This window comes from Lucilia sericata, unplaced genomic scaffold, assembly GCF_015586225.1.
Source record: "Lucilia sericata isolate MDLA Ls3-8-SP2 unplaced genomic scaffold, ASM1558622v1 Contig000360F_arrow, whole genome shotgun sequence".
Lineage (NCBI taxonomy): Eukaryota > Metazoa > Arthropoda > Insecta > Diptera > Calliphoridae > Lucilia > Lucilia sericata.
This window is the reverse complement of record NW_023994379.1, coordinates 235,001-254,933: the sequence shown is the minus strand read 5'-3', so window position 1 is coordinate 254,933 and position 19,933 is coordinate 235,001. Positions and strand designations below refer to the sequence as shown.

At 28.4% G+C, this 19,933-nt stretch overlaps 1 protein-coding gene across 4 annotated transcripts in view; it reads left to right on the top strand.

Moving 5' to 3' along the window:
* Positions 1-19,933, top strand: part of LOC119604092 (integrin alpha-PS2) — a 90,935-nt gene that overhangs the window by 13,321 nt on the left and 57,681 nt on the right. For all 4 annotated transcript variants that reach the window (XM_037956542.1, XM_037956541.1, XM_037956543.1 and 1 more), the window contains exon 2: positions 3,513-4,077. In XM_037956542.1, the coding sequence (XP_037812470.1) occupies positions 3,824-4,077 (254 nt within the window). In that variant the 5' untranslated portion in view covers positions 3,513-3,823. The remainder of the gene's footprint in view (positions 1-3,512; positions 4,078-19,933) is intronic.

Below are 19,933 nucleotides of genomic sequence, written 5' to 3'. Positions count from 1 at the left end.
CACAAAAAAAAGCTTCAGATCATGATCAAATAGTATAGATCTTGAATTCGATCTTTTAGCAAATACAAAAAAACACAATAGCAACAACTATAAGTATATATATAGAAAATGAACGTATAACAACAATCTGAAAAGAGTCAATGTTTACATGAACAGTGGGGTAAACTAGGGGAAATGTTTTGCATGTTTATTTTTAGTGTTTTTTGTTATTTAATAAACAAATTCAGAAAACAAATTTTATTTAATTTATCAATCAATAGTCATAACTTGTTAACAATTACAAGGACAGTGGGTTAAGATAGGCAAAAAGTAGATTTAATTTCATAGAAGTAAAGGAAACTGACTTCATTAGGAACAACTTTTCTGCAGGAGAATAGTCTTTCTTAGGAATACTTTTTCTATAGAAAGATACTCTTTCATAGGATGACTTTTTCTATAGGAAAGTAGTCACCCTTAGGAAGACTTTTTCTATAGCAAATCTGTCTTCATTAGGAAGACTTTTTCTATACACAAACAGTCTTCCTTAGGATGACCTTTTCTATAGGTAATTAGCCTTCCTTAGGTAGACTTTTTTCTATAGAAAAACCGTATTTCTTAAGAAGACCTTTTATATAGGAAAACAGTCTTCCTAGGAAGACTGTAGGCAAACAGTCCTTCTTGGGAAGACTTTCTCCATACGAAAACAGTCTCCCTTAGGAACACTATTTCTATAGGAAGACTGTCTTTCATAGGAACACTATTTCTATAGGAAAACAGACTTCCTTAGGAACACTTTTTCTGTAGAAAAACGGTCTTCCTTTTGAAGATTTTTTCTATAGGAGATTGTCTTCCTTAGGAAGACTTTTTCTATACGAAAACAACCTTCCTTAGAAAGACTTTTCCTATACGAAAACAGTCTTCCTTAGGAACACTTTTCCTATACGAAAACAGTCTTCATTAGAAAGACTTTTCCTATACGAAAACAGTCTTCCTTAGGAAGACTTTTCCTATACGAAAACAGTCTTCCTTAGGAAGACTTTTCCTATACGAAAACAGTCTTCCTTAGGTAGACTTTTCCTATACGAAAACAGTCTTCCTTAGGAAGACTTTTCCTATACGAAAACAGTCTTCCTTAGGAAGACTTTTCCTATACGAAAACAGTCTTCCTTAGAAAGACTTTTTCTATGCGAAAACAGTCTTCCTTGGGAAGACTTTTTCTTTACGAAAACCGTACTTTTTCTATAAGAAAAAAGTCCTTATTAATAGGACATTTTATAAAGGAGACTTTTTCTATAGGATACTTATCTTCATTATGAAGAAATAGGAAAATAGTCTTGAAAAGAAACTCATTTTCTATAAGATAAGAATCCCACATTGAAACACTTTTTCTACAACAAAAACTAACTTCCTTAAGAGGACAATTTCTATAAGAAAACAGTCCTTCTTTAAAAAACAGACTTTTTCTTAAGAAGAGAATAAGTGGAAAGTTTACCAAAAGCTTCATTAAGCCTTCTACTCGAAAAGCTCTAAGAAGTCAAAGTTTTCATTTTTCATTATATCTTTAAGGAAGTTTGAAAAAAACAATTTTGACGACAAAAGTTCAAAGCTTTAATATGTGTATATGTTTCGTGCCCTATCAAATGTATGTTTGTTAAGAGGACTATTTCTATAAGAAAGCAGTCCTATAGCAAAATACGTCTTCTTCTTTTAAAACAGACTTTATAGGAAAATAGTCTTCCTTAGGAAGAGAATTAGTGGAAAGTTTAAAAAAACTCTGCGAAGTCAAAGTTTTATAAAATGTAAGTTTAGAACACTCATCAAAAGACCGAGGCATACTGAGAATAAGCTTAAAGCTAGAATTACTATTCCTTAGTTGATATCGAATATATTTTCAAAGCTCTGTTCAAATCCTTGAGAATATTTTAGAAAATAAGCCGAAAGTTATCAAAAAGCTCTGAAAGCAATTAATTAGAAGATCTCAACAAGTGCAATGTGTTTTATTTGATTTAAAATCTATTTACAAATAAAATGTTTAACAAAATTTTAGAATAAAAACGTTACTACAATTTACATATAAATATTTGAACAATAATAATCTCTTTTCGAGATCAAAGCTTTATGTATGTTTGCTTGTTTATAAACATTTATCAAAGACACTTTAGAGATGTGAAACTTCAATAAGAGCTAGATCATCAGTTAAACAAACTATCATAAACTTAAGTTAATGACCTGCTGATCTAAAGTTACTTAAGAATTCTCAAAATTAGAACATTAAAATTTATAATATTTTCCTAATCGCCCCACTGTATAGCGCTATATATCTTTTAACATTTTGACGTTTTTGCAGAATTACGTCAGCTAAAAGTTTTTTTTTTTATATATTTTCTTTAAAATTATTTTTAAAAACTGAATTTTTTGCTATTTTGCTTTTGCACTCAACAGATGTTGTTTATACGAAGGGGACTAAAGACGATTTTTTACCTTAAAATTCATTTGTTTAAACAGAATTTAAAAACCAAAATGTTAAACTGATAAAAAGACAATTTGTTTTTGTTGTTTAATTTACTTTTATTACTCTACTTGCTAAATGTTTATTCTGTTTTCTTAATTGTTTTGTTAACTTTTATTTTTTTTGGAGTATTTAAACTTATTTTTTATTAACCTTGGCTTGTTTTATTTTTTGAGTTACAAAAAAACTATAGGGACGGACAGACAGTAATTTAAAAAAATTATACATGTGTGTTTATATATCATTTTTATTTATATCAAGATGAAACTGTAATTGATTACAAAGTCTATGAGTATATTGAGCCATAAAACGTGTGTATGTATTTTTAAAATATTTTTTTTTTTTTTAATTTTTTTCACTCTATTGTTTTGTCAATGAAAATGAATTTAAAAAATATATATATAAATCAGCTTGTTAAGTAATATGATCGTGTTTTAATTGTTTAGATGAAAAAAAAAAATATTCTGACTGTTCTTTTTGATTTGACTTTGGGTGTTGCGTGTGGTACAACTAAGATAAAAAAGTACTTTTTTGGTACCTTTCGGTTTTCTTAACATAAAAGAAATTTAACAAATTTTAAGTTTATAAATATTTAGAAACTTCATTTAATAATATTAATTAAGAAAGGAATCTATTAGGAATTTCTTTTATACAAAATTAATGCAATATCCCTTAATATTAAAAAAAGTACTTTTTAAGGTACCTTTTTTGTTTACGCTCATTTCTCTGTTTTTGTGTGCATAATCTTAGAATAATTTTGATAACGTTTTTCAACTTTTAACATCTTTTGTTAAAATATGACACACAAAAACAACAAAATGTTTAAACAAGACAATTTATCTTAAAAATTTGTTTAAAATATTGCGTGTGTCTGTTTTTTTTTTTTTTTTGTTACAACCAAAGACCTTGAAAAGAGTAAAGATATATAGAATTACAAAAAATCATTAACAAAAAATTTTTTTCTAACAAAATTTCAAAACTCATTCTTATTTTTTTTTCTATTTTCAACTTTTTGATCTTTTAGCAATAACGACGACAACAGCAACGATTTCAACAACAAATTTTATCTAACCAGCAAAAACAACAACAACATTACTAATAACAATTAAAAAAGAGAACAAAACAAGAAACACCCTAAAAAAACAAGGTTTCTTTCTTTTTAAATAAATTAAACAACTAAAAAAAATAATGACGAATTTTAATTAATTAATTAAATTAATCATATGAGAAAATTGTGTAGAATAATAAGAAAAAATTAATAAAACGAAATTTAAAAAAAAAAAAAAAAAAATATTTTATAAAATAAGTGAAAAAAATTTGTTATAAAACATTACCATGAAATCGAAAAAAGTTACAGCACCACCGAGACCACAACGCTTTTTAGCCCCAAGCCAACATTACATCACAAAAACTACCTCTGGCTGGATGTTCATGTTACTCGTATGCTGCCTTAGTGTGCTGAGTCCTTTGGTCTCGGCCTACAATATTGATATACCCAGCTATACAAAACATCAGCGTCCCGAGTCGAATACCATGTTTGGTTTCAGCATTGCCTTGCACAAGGGTCGTAGTGGCCCTCAGACAAATTCGTAAGTAGAATATTGAATATATTTTTTAGATTAAGCCAATAGGGGAGGATCGAAAGTTAAAATTTGATATTTTGAAAGGTTTAACGACAATATTATCTCAACTAGTCACTAGGCTATAGTCTAGTCTATAGTCTAGTCTATAGTCTAGTCTATAGTCTAGTCTATAGTCTAGTCTATAGTCTAGTCTCTAGTCTAGTCCATAGTCTAGTCTATAGTCTAGTCTATAGTGTAGTCTATAGTGTAGTCTATAGTGTAGTCTATAGTGTAGTCTATAGCGTAGTCTATAGTGTAGTCTATAGTGTAGTCTATAGTGTAGTCTATAGTGTAATCTATAGTGTAGTCTATAGTGTAGTCTATAGTGTAGTCTATAATGTAGTTTATAGTGTAGTCTATAGTGAAGTCTATAGTGAAGTCTATAGTGAAGTCTATAGTGCAGTCTATAGTGTAGTCTATAGTGTAGTTTATAGTCAAGTCTATAGTGTAGTCTATAGTGTAGTCTATAGTGTAGTCTATAGTGTAGTTTATAGTCTAGTCTATAGTCTAGTCTATAGGCTAGTATATAGTCTAGTCTATAAACTAGCCTATAATCTAGTCTATAGTCAAGTCTATAGTCTAGTCTATAGTCTAGTCTATAGTCTAGTCTATAGTCTAGTCTATAGTCTAGTCTATAGTCTAGTCTATAGTCTAGTCTATAGTCCAGTCTATAGTCTAGTCTATAGTCTAGTCTATAGTCAAGTCTATAGTCAAGTCCATAGTCTAGTCTATAGTCTAGTCTATAGTCTAGTCTATAGTCTAGTCTTTAGTCTAGTCAATAGTTTAGTCTATAGTCTAGTCTATAGTCTAGTCTATAATCTAGTCTATAGTCTAGTCTATAGTATAGTCTATAGTATAGTCTAGTCTGAATTCTAAACTTTGGCAACAGTGATTCCAATTGCATTAAATCATAATATGATATTTTAAAATAGTTATGATAACCATAATATGTTTAGACTACAATCGTAAAATATGGTTACTACAACCATGTTTTTTTTTTTTTTTTGAATATTATTTTTAAATTATTCTTCACATATGAGGATTTGTCTAAATGATTTACTTGTTATTTTGCTAATCTTTTACAAAAAATCTTTAAAATTCGACATTTGACTTTTCTAAACATGAGTTAGGAAAAATATTATGAAAACAAAATGGCAAAAAATATGAAAATATTTATAAATTTTATGAAAAATGGTTTATTGATGATCATCAAAGAAAGCTTACAGCAAAAAAAAAAATAACAACTAATAGGCTGGTCTTATTTAAGACAATCATCAAACATACAATTTCAAAAAAATAAAAAATACTTTTTTTGAAAAAAAAGAAAAGGCAAAAATAATAAGATCAAAAGGCTATCAATGTAAACAGATCATAAAGAATCACTAAGTAACAGACAAAGCCAGGCCTTTTTTTCTCTTTTAACTAAAACCATATAGACACTTAATAAAATAGAAATTATATGGAAGATGGATGGATGGACAGTTTAAATACCAAAGAGTCAGCTTATAAATTTATATTAATGTTTAAATAATATCATTATTTTATTAAGTATTATTTGGTATGTTATTTTGTTTAAAAACAGGCAAATTTATTACTTATTAAAAGGCATCAGGGGATTTGAGATGTTTGTTTTAACTATAAATAATTTTTGTGTTTATGCCTCTAAAAGTAGTGATTGTTGCATTCATATATTTGATTATTTATGAGGTGTAAAGTTTTAACATTTTAAATACTTCTCAAAGATAGATTTCTTTTGGGGGAAGAAAAATTGAAATAATAATACAAATCTTGTTGTTTTTATAGTTTTGGTAATGCATGACTAAATTTAAACTGTTAAGAGATAGTAGAAGACCCTTTTTTTATCAAAATAGAATGGAAAAATCCTAAAAAATATATTTTTCTCTTATTAAGGTGACTGTGACTATTTAAAAATGTATTTAAAAGATTTAATGCTAAACAGCTAGTAATATATCTTAAAACAAAAATTTGTTTTTTTTATATTTTCCTCTAAGCATTAAATTTTATGAATGTATCATATTTACTATATAGTTCCCATTACGTTTTTTATATATTTTCTTTCTTTAAAAGAATTTTTTCTCATAAGAATTCTCTGTTCAATTAAATAAATGTGATAAAAATAAACAATAAAATTGAGGGTGTGTATTAGTTGTTTTGTTTTTAGAAATTCTTTTCCTGGTTCATTAATTGAGGCTGTATTAAGTTTATAGTTGTTGATTAAAAACTTAAAAACTTTGTTGCCAAGTTCCTAAAGAGCTAAAAAGTTATATTTATTATCTTCCTTTTTTATTAATGTTTTCTGTATTTTTATATAATTTTTGATTATTTAGCTTTATTATTTATCTGATTACAGCACGCACATTTATTTTCTGTGTAATTAAATTTCTTTTAAGAGATAAAATAACTAAATGGTTGTTTTTCATCAAATATCTTAACTTTTCCTTTATCTACTAAGAAGACTAACCATAACTTTTCAAATAGACTATACCACTAGACTATAGACAAGACTATACAGACTAAACTATAGACTAGACTATAGACTAGTCTATAGACTAGACTATAGACTAGACTATAGACTAGACTATAGACTAGACTATAGACTAGACTATAGACTGACTATAGACTAGACTATAGACTAGACTATAGACTAGACTATAGACTAGACTATAGACTAGACTATAGACTAGACTATAGACTAGACTATAGACTAGACTATAGACTAGACTATAGACTAGACTATAGACTAGACTATAGACTAGACTAGACTATAGACTAGACTATAGACTAGACTATAGACTAGACTATAGACTAGACTATAGACTAGACTATAGACTAGACTACAGACTAGACTATAGACTAGACTATAGACTAGACTATAGACTAGACTATAGACTAGACTATAGACTAGACTATAGACTAGACTATAGACTAGACTATAGACTAGACTAGACTATAGACTAGACTATAGACTAGACTATAGACTAGACTATAGACTAGACTATAGACTAGACTATAGACTAGACTAGGCACTATAGACTAGACTATAGACTAGACTATAGACTAGACTATAGACTAGACTATAGACTAGACTATAGACTAACTATAGACTAGACTATAGACTAGACTATAGACTAGACTATAGATAGACTATAGACTAGACTATAGACTAGGACTATAGACTAGACTATAGACTAGACTATAGACTAGCCTATAGACTAGACTATAGACTAGACTATAGACTAGACTATAGACTAGACTATAGACTAGACTATAGACTAGACTATAGACTAGACTATAGACTAGACTAAGACTAGACTATAGACTAGACTATAGACTAGACTATAGACTAGACTATAGACTAGACTATAGACTAGACTATAGGACTAGACTATAGGACTAGACTATAGACTAGACTATAGACTAGACTATGACTAGACTATAGACTAGACTATAGACTAGACTATAGACTAGACTATAGACTAGACTATAGACTAGACTATAGACTAGACTATAGACTAGACTATAGACTAGACTATAGACTAGACTATAGACTAGACATACTAGACTATAGACTAGACTATAGACTAGACTATAGACTAGACTATAGACTAGACTATAGACTAGACTATAGACTAGACTATAGACTAGACTATAGACTAGACTATAGACTAGACTATAGACTAGACTATAGACTAGACTATAGACTAGACTATAGACTAGACTATAGACTAGACTATAGACTAGACTATAGACTAGACTATAGACTAGACTATAGACTAGACTATAGACTAGACTAGACTAGACTATAGACTAGACTATAGACTACTAGACTAGACTATAGACTAGACTATAGACTAGACTATAGACTAGACTACATAGACTAGACTATAGACTAGACTATAGACTAGACTATAGACTAGACTATAGACTAGACTATAGACTAGACTATAGACTAGACTATAGACTAGACTATAGACTAGACTATAGACTAGACTAGACTAGACTATAGACTAGACAATAGACTAGACTATAGACTAGACTATAGACTAGACTATAGACTAGACTATAGACTAGACTATAGACTAGACTATAGACTAGACTATAGACTAGACTATAGACTAGACAATAGACTAGACTACAGACTAGACTATAGACTGGACTATAAACTATACTAAAAGCTTTTTGGCCTTTAAATAGTAAATGTTAAAATTTTTTTTTGTTCTACAAAACTCAATTCCTAATAAACTTAATCTATCAAAACGAATATTTGCCATCAATTAGTAGACTATATTTTTCGGCTTCCGTTCTATATTTATTTAAAACTTTTGTTTTTATTTTCTTTAAGCTAATTAATTTTAACGGACATAATTAATTTTCTTACACAAAGTGTTTTTTTAAACATAAATCTTAAGTGCATTTAACACAAATAGATTTTCCCTTAAAACTTAAATAAACAAATATTTGACCAAATAAATGTGTATATATCTTACCACACAACAACAAACTTTTATATTTATAAATGTTGTATTAAAAATATGCATAAATTTATATTTGGGAATAAAAATGTTTACCTTAAAAGCTTTTTGGAAAACAAAAATTAACTAAAATATTTAATTTTTATTTACTTTTCTGATGAATTTATACTTTTTTTCTCCAGCCGAACGAAAAAATCTGTAACATTAACAAAAATTATAAACGAAAGAGAAAAGACACGGGCCGTCCGGTCCGTGTTAAAAGCCGTACGTGTATGTGAATAAACAAAGTTTTGTTGGTGTCCCAAATAGTTTTAATGGTCTGCTAAAATATGTTTACATTGTCTTTACGTTCTCTTTAACTTTTTCCCAAATAAAACTTTGAAAAAGTAACAATTTACTAAAGCAACAAAAACACAACAACTAAATAAACTACAAACAAAAATTAACAATTTTCTTAAAAAAAATTTTAAAACATTTAAAATGCCAAAATCCAAATCCCCAGAAAGTTCACACATGTAGCGGACAAACAGATTGCATGTTTGTATCTTTATATGTATAAATATATATGTATGTATATAGAGAATAGAGAGTGTGTTGTTGGTGTAACCAAACTTTTAAAATAAAGTAAAAGCACTTAAATCTGTTAAAATACACACACTATAAGATTACCTGACTTATCACTTTATAAATAACCGCCAGCACTTATTAGTTCAACAGACTGACTATAGTGATTGCAGCTCTCACATTTCTATTCTAAAATTACTTTCTTGCAAACTGCAGTAATTTATAGATAAAATTCTTAAGCTATTTTTAGGGCCTTGAAGGGAATTGGGGGGGTCGGTTATAAAGAGACTTTTACGTCTGTTTTGTATCTCAGACTTCTGTAAAGGAAGTTTTTCATACTATTGTACAATAAATAATAAAAAAAAACTTATTTCTTTTGATATACTAATTTATTTGTTAAAATTGTTGACATCAAGTGATTGTACGTTAAATAGGCTGTTGTTGTATATAGTATGTTCTTTCAGATATTTACTCGTACTCTTCTGATGCTCAAGTACTTGACATTCTTCTTGAAGATACAATATAATAAATATACTTTATATGCACTTAAAAACTCTTTAAGATTATCGAAAATTGTCTTTTGTAAAGAATTTTATTTTTCTTGTTTTCAATTGTTTTGAATCATATGAAGGAATATTATTCTAAAAGAAATTTAAAAAGATTTGACAGATATTTGGCTTAATTAGAGACTAAATATAAAACTTAAATTAAAAAGTTTTAAAAGAAAAATTTCAAAATTCACTTAAAAAAGAATTGAGTAATCAAATCATTACTCAAATTAATCTGGAGCGGTTTCAGAAATATGACAAGTACGCTTTTTCTTGAACCAAATACAAAATACTTATTGACTACTTTGGGCATTACTCTATTGATCCTTAGATTGACTACCCTAGACGACTAGAATATTGACTACTCTATGGATTAGTTTAAAGATTAGTCTATGGAGAAATCTATAAACTACTAGCCCATAGTGCATTCTATCTTATATTGAGTTATTGACGGTTTCTTACTTTTCAAACAACCAATTCTCTCCTCACCAATTTGTTACTTCCGTAATGGGGCCGAAAACAACAAACTACACACACACACAGCGAACACACGTTTATATAATAGAGAAATACTCAGAATGTTTAGGTAACAATTAGAAAAAAAGGAGCCACCTTTAAAACTACCAACAAACTACCGATCAACTAAATAAAATCGAAACAAACATGTAAACATTATAACAACAACAATTAAACCTTAAAAGTAACATTGATCATACAAACAGTAATTTAGCAGCTAAACCACTATATAGTCTTTTCAAATTAATTGTAGTGGTTGGTTAGATTGGTACGTGTATGTGTTTTATTTTTTTCATTATTTACTAAATTTCCTGAAGGCGTTAGATATTTGTAATTGATGCTTATCAGTCCCTTAGAAAATAACAAAAATAAAAAAATATATATCTAGGGGATAATTGTGGTTTTCAAATTCAAAACATGTATGAGCTCAAAATCGATATTTATTTGTATTGTATGTGTTTTTAAACAATTATCTTGAAGTTGAGAAAAAAAAAACGATAATTGTTGATAAACATTTGTAGATAAAATATTTGTATTTATTGTTGTTTGTCCTTTTTTTTCGTTGTATTTGGTAAAACAATTATATGTGTTTGTCATTTAAAAGTGAAAATGACAAAAAATAAAACGTTCTAAATGTATTGAACATTCAGAGGAAGGAACGAGCATCTAATATTTATTCAACAAATGTTGCTTTGAGAACTTTAACATCTTTTGTTTATTTAGGTTTTCGTTAATGGTACCAAGATCAGTTTTAGTTTGGAGTTTAGCTGTTTCCTTACGAAGATGGAAAAGTTTGAATGCATGAAAAAAAAAGATTTCAAATGAGAAAGGAGTTTGGAAAAGTTGATAAGATAAAAAAGTTTCGTAAGCAATGATTAGTAGTAGTTAGATAGATAGGTAGATAGATAGATAGATAGATAGATAGATAGATAGATAGATAGATAGATAGATAGATAGATAGATAGATAGATAGATAGATAGATAGATAGATAGATAGATAGATAGATAGATAGATAGATAGATAGATAGATAGATAGATATATAGATAGATAGATAGATAGATAGATAGATAGATAGATAGATAGATAGATAGATAGATAGATAGATAGATAGATAGATAGATAGATAGATAGATAGATAGATAGATAGATAGATAGATAGATAGATAGATAGATAGATAGATAGATAGATAGATAGATAGATAGATAGATAGATAGATAGATAGATAGATAGATAGATAGATAGATAGATAGATAGATAGATAGATAGATAGATAGATAGATAGATAGATAGATAGATAGATAGATAGATAGATAGATAGATAGATAGATAGATAGATAGATAGATAGATAGATAGATAGATAGATAGATAGATAGATAGATAGATAGATAGATAGATAGATAGATAGATAGATAGATAGATAGATAGATAGATAGATAGATAGATAGATAGATAGATAGTAGTTAGTTAGTTAGTTAGTTAGTTAGTTAGTTAGTTAGTTAGTTAGTTAGTTAGTAGTTAGTTAGTTAGTAGTAGTTAGTTAGTTAGTTAGTTAGTTAAGGTAGGTAGGTAGGTAGTTAGTTACTAGGTAGTTAGTTAGTTAGTTAGTTAGTTAGTTAGTTAGTTAGTTAGTTAGTTAGTTAGTTAGTTAGTTAGTTAGTTAGTTAGTTAGTTAGTTAGTTAGTTAGTTAGTTAGTTCGTTAGTTAGTTAGTTAGTTAGTTAGTTAGTTAGTTAGTTAGTAGTTAGTTAGTTAGGTAGGTAGGTAGGTAGGCAGGCTAGTTAGGCGGTTAGTTAGGTGGGTAGTTAGTTACTCGTTAGATATTTAGTTAGTTTGTTTGTTTGAAAGGCGGGTATGTTACATCAAATCTGAAGAAAACACCTAGGCCCCGTTGTGTCTCTGGTGGGAATCGAACCCATGACCTCCTGTTTAATAGATTAGAACTCCAACCACTAACCCACCGATGATACACATATATAACTCAAGCAGGTTTTTTTAAAAATGTTTCTATTCCTAGAGATATTCCCATCCCTGCATTACTCACTTTTGTATGCTTAGTATTATTGCCTGCTATTTTATTGTTTATTTACATTTACAACAATTTCAGACACTCCATTCTTATTCAAGGGGCGAAATGTAATAAAACAAACCAAATATTTGTTTGCAATTATTGGCAAATTAAATGCATTTCGAGCGCAGAACCACAAATGAATCTGTTTTTCATCTTCTCTATTTCTACAGATTTCCTTGTTTGCCTTTTGGCAATTTATATTTAGACCATTAGTTTATTCTTTTGCTAAAACTATACAAAAATTTAATTGGTTTGTTGAGAAGAATACTAGAATCGAAGAGGAAATGTCATGGATGGTTGGTGAGAAACAGTGGGAATAAAATTAAAAACAGAAATTGCTACAAACTGAGAATTTTGAGGAATTTTTTTTTTAAAATTTGAGACATATTTCTAAAATCAAGTACGAATCGAACTCAAATCAAGCACATTTTGGGATTAATTCAATTTTCTACGTTTTTAAATCAATTATACAAGTGAGATTGAATCAAATTGAAAATTCTAAAAATAAGTACATTGTAATATTACTTTGATCCGAAAAAGGCTAAAATTACTTAACGGACTTTTGATTTGAATACGGATTACTATTTTTTGAGTGTTTGGAATTTGTATTTGATATCTCTAAGAATGAAGAAGATATAAGAGGTTAATTAAATCTTTATTTTAAAGTCGACAGATTGGACTTTTTCAGAAAATGCAGATCTTTTTGTTAAGTATACTTTTCCAAATACATAAAGCTTTCTTAAGCTTTAATGAGAAAACAGAGATTAACTGCTCCAGATGATAGAAGTTGAAATGCTGTCAAAAAGCTCAGTTTAAGCAAGAAAATCTCCACTTGTTGAAAGCTCCATAATATGATCCTAAAATCATGAAGCCGAATTTCATTTTCTTTTCTTTGTATTATCATTTTCCTAAAGTTTATTAAAATTTTCAACTTCTCTGCGTCCATACAACTTTCAGCTAGAACTTTCCATAACAACTTCTACTTATTTTAAAGTAGGTGAAGAGTAGTAGTTACCTTATAAAGTGGTAAATATAAACATTTTAATAAAAACACTATAAAACTAGAAAATGTCATAAAAAATTTTTCTTTTTTTTTACCATAAATAACACTTTTCTACCAAATATTAAGGTCATCATCCAACCATCCATAGCCTTAAAAAGGCAACAATATAAAAATACTTTTATTTATATGTCTAAACATTAGAACAATTCCAATGTATAGCTATTCCAAGCTAATTAGCCAGCAGATGTTAGAGCTTGAAGAAGTTACAAATAAATCACCTAATTTTTGTAAATTTCTTACTGTTTGATTATAGGAAAAAAAACAAATTATATGGCTTGATGGTTACATTAACATGACCCATACTAGTTTTATTTGTTTGTTCGTTTGTTTTTCCACTAGTTGTGATGATTTGTTCTAGCAACCCAACTTGGTTAAGTAGTGCAACAAGTGTAAGATGGCGAGAAAGAAGTGGTTATAGTGGGTATATAAAACTACTTTAACAATGACTAAATTTGGTTGTAACAACTAATTTTAACCAATAGTCTTATGTTCTTAACAAACGACTAGGCAATAATCATAGAAAAAAGTTTTCTAAAGAAATTGTTGTATCCTTATCAAGTTAGAATTCTGGATTTAAAGTTTCTGTATAAAAAAAGCTTAGAAGAAGTGACATAGTTTCGCTTTATAAAGCATCACAAAACTTTAAAGTTAAACGTTTTGCTTTTCATTGTGATCAAATGTCAATGATTTATAATTTTCGTTATATGGCGTAAGCTTTAACTAGCTTTCTGACCTTGCTTTCAATAGATTGTATAAAGGAAAAGCTATTTTTTTAAGTTTCTTTATGATTCGGTTTTATTTGAGTGAAATTTATCTAACAGATTTAACAAATGTGCGTGACTTTTCGTTAATTTTAACATGACAGGTTAAGTATATAATTTGTGGCGGTTTTCCTATACATATAGACGATTAATTATAATAATTACAGTGGGCGATCATGGAAAAATACAAAAATAAAACTTTTAAAAGTCGATATTATAAGTGTTGAGACACTAGAGTTCAATCTGTTAAACATTTTGTTATGTAGGGAATTACCCGGGAATTTTTTCAAATTTTTTATATGACAAGCAAAAAAGTGTTTGAAGCTTAAAGTTAAGATATCTCGTAGAAGGGTAAAGATATAACAGAAATTAAACCTTTATTTTAAAGTCAACAGATAGATCTTTCAGATCGTATAACAAGGTTTAGAAACGAAGGTGTCTTCTGGCTGTTATAAGGTTACAAATATGGCCAAAAACTGAGTTTTTTCAGTTTTTAGGACACTATATCTCAAATAGGATAAAAAGCTATTCTAAGGGCAGAAGCGGATATATTTACTTTCGTCTCTGGATTTCAACTTTTCTCGAATTCTGTTCATCTGTGTTATTGAAGAAATATGAACTATAAACTCTTCGTAAATTAACGTTTTTTTAATAAAATTTCTCTTGTTGGAAAATTTTCCACATTCATTCATAACAAAATCAAACATTTCTCATTTCTTCTAAGAGAGGTAGTAAATCCAATTCAAAAACACTCATAAATATGTATCAAAACAATAACCCAACTTTATTTGTGGAAAAAAGAAACGAAAAACAAAGAGATTATCCTTCAGCATTCACGTGCTGCTGCTATTAGTTTGCTAAACCATAAAAGGTTAATTTTTCAATTGTAAAAATAAAACAACAAGAACAAACAGTGGCGGAAAAACAAGGGAAAAAATCCCATTTAAACATCAAGCCCTTGCTCACGCATGTTTACACGCACACACATAAGTCACTTATGCACTCAGTCACTCACTCCCAAAAACAAAAACAAAAAGAAGATGGGCAAAGTTAGGCCAACTCCTAATATGTTTGTCTGCTAGAAAAACTAAAATTAAACACAACGGATGTCGAGCACATGTATGGGATCAATGTCAAAAAAATTTTACCGGAAAAAAACAACTACAACAAAGATTTAATATATGTACTCAACTTTAATTTAAATATGTAAAATTATCACAAGTAGAAAGAAGTCGGAGGCTTTGGAAAAATTGCTTTTTGAAAATTTTGTTTACGGTTCTTTTGATTGCTCTCTCTCACTCTCTCTTTCTAATTGTCTCTTTTATGGCTTGTGTTAAACTCAGGATATTGAAGCACACGTTTATTTTGTCTTTACTTTGTTATTAATGATAGATCTTGCAGTGTTTTTTATTAACCCTTTAAAAGCGCCCTCATTTCATGTTTTTAATGGAGTTAAAGATCAAAAATGCTGAAATAGACAGATAGATAGATAGATAGATAGATAGATAGATAGATAGATAGATAGATAGATAGATAGATAGATAGATAGATAGATAGATAGATAGATAGATAGATAGATAGATAGATAGATAGATAGATAGATAGATAGATAGATAGATAGATAGATAGATAGATAGATAGATAGATAGATAGATAGATAGATAGATAGATAGATAGATAGATAGATAGATAGATATATAGATAGATAAATAGATAGATAGATAGATAGATAGATAGATAGATAGATAGATAGATAGATAGATAGATAGATAGATAGATAGATAGATAGATAGATAGATAGATAGATAGATAGATAGATAGATAGATAGATAGATAGATAGATAGATAGATAGATAGATAGATAGATAGATAGATAGATAATAGATAGATAGATAGATAGATAGATAGATAGATAGATAGATAAGATAGATAGATAGATAGATAGATAGATAGATAGATAGATAGATAGATAGATAGATAGATAGATAGATAGATAGATAGATAGATAGATAGATAGATAGATAGATAGATAGATAGATAGATAGATAGATAGATAGATAGATAGATAGATAGATAGATAGATAGATAGATAGATAGATAGATAGATAGATAGATAGATAGATAGATAGATAGATAGATAGATAGATAGATAGATAGATAGATAGATAGATAGATAGATAGATAGATAGATAGATAGATAGATAGATAGATAGATAGATAGATAGATAGATAGATAGATAGATAGATAGATAGATAGATAGATAGATAGATAGATAGATAGATAGATAGATAGATAGATAGATAGATAGATAGATAGATAGATAGATAGATAGATAGATAGATAGATAGATAGATAGATAGATAGATAGATAGATAGATAGATTTTTAGATAGATTTAAGACCAACGGCCCGTGTCCAACTATTATTAGTTGTAAAAACGTTAAATATCAAAATACGTATTTTATCAATTTTTTCCGAAATTCTTAAAGGGTTAACGTTTAGAAAGATAATAATGTGTTTCAATAAAAAAGGAAACCGAAAGAAATACACATCGGGAGCATAAGAGGTTACCTACAGAGTTTATTTATGCAATGTACTCCAAGTATTTTCCTTTTTTTTTTTTTAATAAAAATTTCATTATAACAACTCAATTCTTAAAATAAAAACAATAATAGCAACAACAAGTAAGAATTTATGGTCTAGCATAGGCGACCATATGATATCCTACTCACCAGTGAGTAGGTTAAAAATGTGTTCTTACTATTTAATAACAAAAAAGTGATGTTCTGAAAGAGGGTGGTGCAAGGATAAATATGGGCCTATACCTATAAGTTTTGGTAGAGGTATCTACGTTTATATTAAAGTTATTTAAGTACAGTTTCATCATGATACTAGTGTTTATAATTGAATTATTGAAGGAGGCTCGGGTCAAATGAGGCCCGAATATTACTAAAATCGGCAGTAACATTTAGACTTATACAAATCTAAGTTGTGCCGTAAAGATACTAGATCATTTCCGAAATGTGAGATTATAGACCGATCTGGGTTTCGTCCTGGGATCAAGGGAAGGCTTTGTAACAAATTGCATCATAATATTTTGAACACACAGACAGACGGATAGACGAAGATAGCTTAATAAGCCCAGAAAGTGATACTAAGCCGATGGGTCTACTTTAAGGTGGCTGTAGAACCAATATATTTGTATGTTAAAAACATCAGCACAAACGCATGAGGGTACTATGCCCCCTACTAAAGTGGTATAGGGTATAAAAACTACAGCAAATTTAACATATGTATTACAATATAAATGAAAATTAATAGTAGAGGATGTAGTTATTGTTGTTGTTGTTTTTCATGTCTCTTATAGGCAGTCTTCATATTTTGTTGTTTTCAATTTAGAGAATCCTAAAACCATAAACAAAACATTGGCTGACTCTGACTGAATGAATGACTTTTGTACGATGACTAAATAACCGTGTATAAAAATTCTCTGTCCGTCTGTCTCTTTTGGGTGCATTGTTATTTTTGTTGTTGTTGTTTATTATAGCATGTGCTGTTTAATACTTATTGCTGTTGTTGTTGTTGTTGCTATATTTCCTTTTATTTTTCTTAAAATATTCCAATTTCCATTTACATATGCATGTTTTCTTTAGTAAGACATATGCAGTTTTTCGAAAATTTTGACGTTTTTAGTGAGTGGAGTTTTTGAATTTTCAACAATAGATGACTCTTTGCTGCTTTGCTTATGTGAGCCCGCTTCTACTTATGCCAGCCGTTGCATATGCGCTAGAAGTTGATTATTTGCGGAAATTTCATGCATTTCAGAGGCATGACCTCTATGTTTTTAAGCCCATATGTTTTTATGTTTCTTTATTGGTTATTTTTCTTATAGAGGGCTGTTACATGTTTAAAGAGTATTTAATGTTCCAAGGAACTTTTTTTCATATAGGTTTTTATAGAATTTTGGAAAATTTTCCTTTAATGCAGCAACACACGTTTGTAGTTTTTTAATTAACTTATTTTATAAAAATATTATCTTTAAAAAGAGTTTTTAGTCATTTCAAAGAAGAAATGAAGAATTTAATACATATGTATATAAGAAACTGTTATAAGGAGGATTTTCTTTAGGAAAATCGAATTGTTATATAGAAATTTCTTATCAATAAAACTCTTATATGGAACATAAAAAATTGTCCCACAGAAACTGTTCTACAGGAAATTTTAAAGACTGAAATTTCTTTTCAATAAAACTGAAAAAAACTGTTATATAGATAATTTTGACAAACAATTTTGACAAGATAAACAGTTTTCTGTATTAAAATGTGGGTCTAACACCTTTCGGAGGTACTACGATGCAACTGAATAGGAAAAAATTAAGATTGAGTCTGAGTTTGAAGTCCAGGTTGTGACTCAAACTCATACTAAAAGTAAACAACAGTTCAAACAAAAAGCAATCAAACTAAGTAAACACACATGTGTTGTAAATAATAATGTTTAGATTTTTTCCAATTACATGACATTGAACTTCCTCTAAGCAAAATCGACAATAACAAAATAACAACAACTACTACTAGAAAATAGAAAACAAATATTAACACAATAAGACTTAGAAGAGGCTTAACAAAACAACCAAAAAGAGTGTAAAAAACACACACAGGCATACATACACATGTAATAGTACTTACAGTAATAAAAAAGTATATAATTTAATAGTTTACGGAACTCAAAAGTTGTTGTTGTTTTTTTTAACAAGAACAAATAAACGAGCGTATTAAATTTAGAGCGGCTAGTGGACGTGTGATCTAAGAAGAAGCTCTTTATTACAACTTTTGATTTTAGTATGTACTTTAAAAGAAGAGTAAAGTAGTTAAATTAACTGGGAAAATTATTGTTTTTTGTTCCAAACCACATGTGTTTTTTAAATATAATTTACTTTAATTCAAGGAAAATTATATTTTTATAATTTTAAGAAATTATATTTAGCTTAAAAATTTTTAATTATTTTATATGTTTTTGTTATAATTTTTATGACTTTAACTTTATTCTTTAACACGCCTGCCTAACTGCCTGACTTGACCATGTGTGTTAATTCTGTGAGTTTATAAAACTGTAATTGAGGGGGAAATTTTCTTTCTGTTTTAAAGAGAGGGTATATTACAATATGCCCTTTGTTAGTGTTTGTATGTAAGAATATGTGTGTTTTTGTTTACATTACATTCACAATTGTTGGTGTAGGTTGTAATTGTTATGTTTTTGTAAAGTTAAAGGGAAATACACACCAAACAAAAGTCACTCATGCGCTTATCCGGTAAATATTTATTTATGTTTTTATTTAAAATTCTTTTACCATTTTTCAACACTTTATATGGGAGTAGACACACATTTAAATATTAAAATGGTCTTAATAATTGCTTTGTAATTTTATTTTAATAGGTATAATTGTTTGATAGAAATAATTAAGGTGTTTTACCCTCAAAAATTAAAAAGCTTTTAAAGTGCATTTTAAATGCTTGTTTGTTAGAATATATGAAGTTATGGTTTCAGTTCTAGTTCAGTTCTAGTTCAGTTCTAGTTCAGTTCTAGTTCAGTTCTAGAGTTCAGTTTCTAGTTCAGTTTCTAGTTCAGTTCTATGTTCAGATTCTAGTTCAGTTCTAGTCAGTTCTAGTTTCAGTTCTAGTTCAGTTCTAGTTCAGTTCTATGTTCAGTTCTAGTTGCCGTTCTAGTTCAGTTCTAGTTCAGTTCTAGTTCAGTTCTAGTTCGTCTTCTAGTTCTAGTTCAGTTCTAGTTGCGTTCTAGTTCAGTTCTAG